This window comes from Capricornis sumatraensis, chromosome 9 (assembly GCF_032405125.1).
Source record: "Capricornis sumatraensis isolate serow.1 chromosome 9, serow.2, whole genome shotgun sequence".
NCBI lineage: Eukaryota > Metazoa > Chordata > Mammalia > Artiodactyla > Bovidae > Capricornis > Capricornis sumatraensis.
Window position 1 is genome coordinate 25,656,423 of NC_091077.1, and position 6,000 is coordinate 25,662,422.

Genomic DNA, 6,000 nt, shown 5'->3' on the forward strand with positions numbered 1-6,000 from the left:
ATAAAAATAGTGTCAGATTTAATTATAAAAGCAGATGAACTTTTGAGGCAGAATTCCAAGTCTTTGATATATAGAAATAAAAGAGTAGTTATATTTATGTCATAAGTAGCAGGTTTGATCCCTGGTCTGGGAAGATCCTCTGGAGGAGGAACCTGGCAGCTACAATCCACGGGGTCGCAAAGAGTTGGACACGACTTAGCAGCTGAGCAACAACAGGAAGCTTACTTATTAAAAATTTATTCATATACTTTCGTCCTGTGAAATGAAGGCTGAGAATTTGTCCATATTAAGTAATCATATGGTAATTCATATCCAGTGGTTAAGAATGCTGTATTTGGCAGTTTGGTTTAATTCTGAAACTGTACTCATGAGACAGAAATGTGCCTGATAATATTGGCCTTTTCAGCAACCTCTGTATCGTAGTTAATGAAGTATAATTTTCCATGTGAGAGGCCTTTCCAGCGAGCCTGCATCTGCATCCTGAGCCACTGTAGATAAGCACTTGGCTCTAGCTCTGTGTCCCAAGGGCACACCTAATTGCAGATGGGCCTGTTTCCCCACGTGAGCTGAAACACAGACTTGTCATGTATTTGGTAAAAACACTACACTCTAGTACAGTCACAAGAATCTGAAAGAATTCCATGGACCAGACATGACTGGTGCCCAGGGTGAAATTTGGATGATGATGAAGCCCACAGGGGTCAAGCCGCAGACTAGGTATCAACCAGACAGCTAAGAGCAAAATCGTCATCTCCAAAGTTAAAAGCACAGTCAAACTTTGATTTTGTAAAAATGATAAGAGTAGCTGAAAGTATTAACCTGAAATTATCTTACTGTCAGGCATTTATGATGTAGCGTCAGTCATTAAACTAGTAAAACCCATGTCAGCTGATGGCTTGGTGCAAAGCCACATCAGAAGGCCAAGTATGTACATGATAGGTTCTCAAGTGGTTAAAAGTGTATGAGGCTGTTGGTTCAATAGGTTCAATTAATGTTTACTTCAGTTATTTTCATTTAGGATATTTCGATTTTTTAATATACTTTTCTCTCCATGTATATAATGAATGCTTTGGAAATTGCTAGGAGAATGGATAAAAAATACAGATATAAATTGAGGCTTTTTAAAAACTGAAATATAATTCACGTGCCATAAAATTCACCTTTTAAAACGTCCAGTTCAGTGGTTTTTAAGTATATTCTCACAGCAGTGTACAACCATCAGCAACACAACATCTCCACCCCGAAAAGGAGCTCAATACCCCTTAGAAGTCATTCTCCGTTTCTCCCTCCCCACAGCTCCTGGCAACTAGTCATCTACTTTCTGTCCTTGTGAGTCTGTCTGAGGCATAGACTTTTGAAGTAACCTTCTGAAAAGTGATTAGAAGAGTTACTCAGTAGTCAGACTGCAAATATCTGTGCCCAAAGGCTGACAGGGTATTCAGAAAAACCTAGTACAAACAGAATATAAAAGCATGGGGAAGCTTTTGTTTAAGCCATAATTTTAGGGGAATTTGTCAGGTCTTGTTTTTGTTTTTTTTTAATTTCATATGCTTTGCAAATCAACCATCATGGTAAACATTTAAAAATATGGTTCTAAAGCTACTTCCCCTGTAAAATCATAGATATTTGATACTGGGGCTCTTCTTTGCCCCACTGCCCTCCCCTCCACTTGTAAAAGTCTCTTGCTTTATGTTCTTAGATGAGAATGAATGCTCCAATCCCAATGCCTGTGGCTCTGCTTCCTGCTACAACACCCTGGGAAGCTACAAGTGCGCCTGCCCCTCTGGGTTCTCCTTCGACCAGTTCTCCAGTGCCTGCCACGACGTGAATGAGTGCTCGTCTTCCAAGAACCCATGCAATTACGGCTGCTCCAACACAGAAGGGGGCTACCTCTGTGGCTGCCCACCTGGGTACTACAGAGTGGGACAGGGGTAAGGCCCTCCACCTCCCCACATATGGGAAAGTGAACAGGGTCCAGCGCCTGGCCACCTGGCACTGGGGGAAGGTAAATGGTAATTAAAGGCTGACTAGGGAAAAGCACTGATCAGAGCATTTAGGTATAGGAGGAAGAAGCTCCAGGAAGGCATGTGGATTCCCTGCTTTGTGGTGAGCACTGGACTCGAACCTGTATATGGGTACCATTCTCTTGTGTTGTAAAATGACCTGAATAAATCCCTTAAGGCCAGAGACAGCAGATGTTTAAAGATACTGTGGCTCCTCTGTTATCACAGACACCTGGGCTAAGAGATACAAATGGGAATGGCTTCGCCCAGTTTCTTACGTGAATTTTGGCAGGTACTAGCCCTGTGGTAGTGGCTCAGGTGGCTCAGTGGGTAAACAATCCGCCTGCAATGCAGGAGATGAGGGTTCAATCCCCGAGCTGGAAAGCTCCCCTGGAGGAGGGCAAGGCAACCCACTCCGGTATTCTTGCCTGGAGAATCCCATGGACAGAGGAGCCTGGCAGGCTATAGTCATGGGGTCACAGAGAGTGGAACACGACTGAATGACTAAGCACAGCCCTGCGCTCCATGAGGAAGGAGCTGTCCTTCTCTTTGCTCATCTGGCCTTTTGCTGCACAGAGAGGACATGCCTGGTTGGTGTGACACTGTCTCCACAAGGCTGGATCCCTTCAGCTAGTCCCACTTTCCCAAGTGCAGCCGTCTCAAGTCCTATCAGCTGAGGTGCTGGCCACCTGCCTCCTTCCTTCAAGGAAGCCAGCACTCCACAGCATCAGTTCAGTTCAGTTGCTCAGTCGTGTCCGACTCTTTGTGACCCCATGAATCACAGCATAGAAGATGGGAATTTAGGAGTCATCTTCCCCAGAAGGAACAGTGTGTGAGTCAGACACTGAGGGTTGTTGGACTAATATGTCCACTGTGGGTACATAATAATACTTGAAACAGAAATCTTGGTGTAGACAAGGGTCATTTAGCGTCAGCTTGCTAACTCTTTCATTAATCAAAATAGGAGTTCAGCAGTCTCAATTGGTAAGCAGCAAATGTAGGCTTCAGGCTTTTGAATCAACAGAACTTCTAACACTCTGAAAATGCATACTTGACTTTTACCATCTCGATTTAACTACACAGAGTGCTTCAGTCTAATCAGGATTAAAAACTGGGGAAACTTGGGGCTCACTCTTGGAAGAATTTTGCTGTTTAAAATAAAGGAGAATCTCATGCATTGAGTGCTGAAGAAAAGTTACAAGGCTATTAGGCTTTTATGTTTATGATCTCAGGGTTTGCTTTGTGGGTTTCTTATTTTGGAAAAACCTCTCTGCTCTACCTCTAGAAAACAGTAGAGTTACGATGAAGTCTAACATCAATTTGCATCTTGTTGCAAACAGCCACTGCGTCTCAGGAATGGGATTTAACAAAGGGCAGTACCTATCGATGGATTCAGAGGTAGAGGAAGAGAATGCTCTGTCCCCGGAAGCATGCTACGAGTGCAAAATCAACGGCTACTCCAAGAAAGACAACAGGCAGAAGAGAAGTGTTCATGAACCCAAACACATTGCTGTGAGTAACTTCACTTTATTTTGTCACCAGATTTTTTCCATATGGAGTCATGTATACTATTGCAGTAAACTTTTATGTAGGTTTCAGCCTCAGTGGAGCTAAACCTCCACCTCGTGAAATTCATGAGCTTAGTTAATGGACAAACTATGGCAGAGACAAGTAAGTTAAAATTAGCGGCGTTTTTAACTCAGAAAGGACTGGGGGACTTTAAGATTCATAGTTTCAGATCACATGTTGGCATTTTTGACTTGTGCCAGGAGGTAATAAGATGTCCTTCCAGGAAGTAACTACTTTGAAATGATTCAAAAAATGAAAGTATTGTGAATCTGTCCAGTTCTGTTGTATACATATGTAGTATACTGGGCTGATATTAATTTTCAGTAGGTAAGCCAACTACATGTCACATTTGGTGACATTTATAAGATAGGTGTTGCTTCCATAAAAGATTTATCTCCAGATAACTTGTATTTTGTAAGGAGCTGAAGATCTAAATTGCCTGCTGCTGCTGCTATTTCTTTCTGTTCGTGGTATTTAGAATAGTGGTTAAATGGGTGGGCCACAGATTCTTGGTTTTGAATTTATTCCCTGACCCTCTGTACTTACTACCCATGTTACACAGAGCGTATTTACTTAGCCTCTCTCTACCTCAATTTCTTCACCTGTTAAAATGGGAATAAAAATATTTACCTCCAAAGGCTGGCAAGAAGATTAATGGAGCGATTACTGTGAAGCTTCTGAAACGGTGCCTGGCATAAACATTGACGCATGTTCTCCAAATAATAGCCAGTATGTGGAGGTGTTTTCCCCCAGAGATCAGGGAGACCATCCTCGTCAGTTAGTGTCACTGCAGAATTCCCCATCAAAACACCTAGTCAGCAACTAACTGGCTGGGTGCATTGGGCAACTTGCGTCAGTTTTCTGGGCCTCAGAAATGTATAAGACGAGACTTCTCTAGCCACAAAATCTCTGGTTCTGTTTTATAATCGTACATAGGCCAGCATTCCATTTACCTTAAGTAGATTAAGGTACCTAGCTGATGTTTAAGTATGGAAACTGAGCTTTTCATTAAGTAAGCCAAACTACAGATCCAGAAATTCTGCTTGTAAAACCCTCCCGTTGTGATTCTAGGGGGCTGCATGCTGAAGGGGGCACCTCGGTACCACAGTCCCCAAGTTCTTGGCAGGTGCCCACTCAAAGCATTGATTTTTTTTTGCCCCTGTCTTACTGAAATAGCGTTCTTAAACCTCCCATACATTTGACAGAGAGAGACTTGGTGTATCTGGGCCCTGCCCCATTGGCTTTTAACCAAAGCTGGTTCAAACCTGAGCCCCGATGACTCTGGAGTTCGCTCCCTCTGCACTGACAGCTCCCAGAAAACACACTCACGTGTGGTTTGTGGCCAGAAAATCTACCAGGGCTTTCAGAGTGAAAATCCCTCTAAGCACAGTTAAAACAGCTGCACTTCTCGTTTTAACTCCAACAACAAAAAAATTACCATTATTTCCTAAATTGTCTCTTGTTTATTATGAATAAGTATGATATTTCATAAACCCCCCAAAAAAACTTGAGATATGAGTGCTTCCCATCAGCTCAGCCCTGTAACTTTACCTGGATAAAGTGTGGGAACAGTCGTAGAGATTTACAGGGCATACTTGGTGGAAGTGACCTTTTCTCCCAGCCGAGGGTAAGTTGCAAGCGGACAGGCAGAGATAGTATGTCACTGTGGCTGCACCCCCCTGATGGCTGGCTCCTGCAAGTCCTCAGTTTGTGCTGTCAAAGCTCTTCCCACACGGTTTTCCTGCTCTTCTTCCAGGTTAAACAGATCAGCCTGGAGAGCGTCGACATGGACAGCCCGGTGATGATGAAGTTTAACGTCTCCGGCCTTGGTGCGAAGGAGCACATTGTAGAATTCATGCCCGCCATTGAGCCGCTCAACAATCACATCCGCTATGTCATCTCCCAGGGGAATGACGATGGCGTCTTCCGCATCCACCAAAGGAATGGGCTCAGTTACTTGCACACAGCCAAGAGGAAGCTCGTGCCTGGCATGTACACACTGGAAATCACTAGCGTCCCTCTCTACAAGAAAAAGGAGCTTAAGAAACTGGAAGACAGCAATGAAGATGACTACCTCCTAGGGGAACTGGGGGAGGCTCTCAGAATGAGGCTGCAGATTCAACTCTATTAACCCCTTGCAGACTTGGTTCCAGGCTCAAATCCCTGCACAGCCAGCCTTCAGAAGCCTCTGAGAAATCAATGACTAGTTTTAAAGAGGAAAGAAAAAAAAGACTTTTGTTTCTTTCCTCCCTGTCTCAGACTTCAGAATGTTGACCCTCACAGGGAGGGATAACGTAGACTCTGGTGTGGCCAAAGATTTGAGTACAAAGGCAACCGTGGTTACTGTATTTTTTATATAACTTCACTTTAAAGTATATTAAAAAGCTAAATATTCAAGAGATCAGCATATGGCACTAAATGCACAAAA

General features: G+C 43.5%; 1 protein-coding gene across 1 annotated transcript in view; it reads left to right on the forward strand.

Moving 5' to 3' along the window:
• The window catches only part of FBN2 (fibrillin 2), a 224,214-nt gene extending 218,511 nt beyond the window's left edge, over nucleotides 1-5,703 (forward strand). Inside the window, exons 63-65 of the mRNA XM_068981357.1 lie at nucleotides 1,700-1,931; nucleotides 3,344-3,515; nucleotides 5,329-5,703. Coding sequence (XP_068837458.1) covers nucleotides 1,700-1,931; nucleotides 3,344-3,515; nucleotides 5,329-5,703 — 779 coding nt within the window. The remainder of the gene's footprint in view (nucleotides 1-1,699; nucleotides 1,932-3,343; nucleotides 3,516-5,328) is intronic.
• Nucleotides 5,704-6,000: the final 297 nt, after the last annotated feature.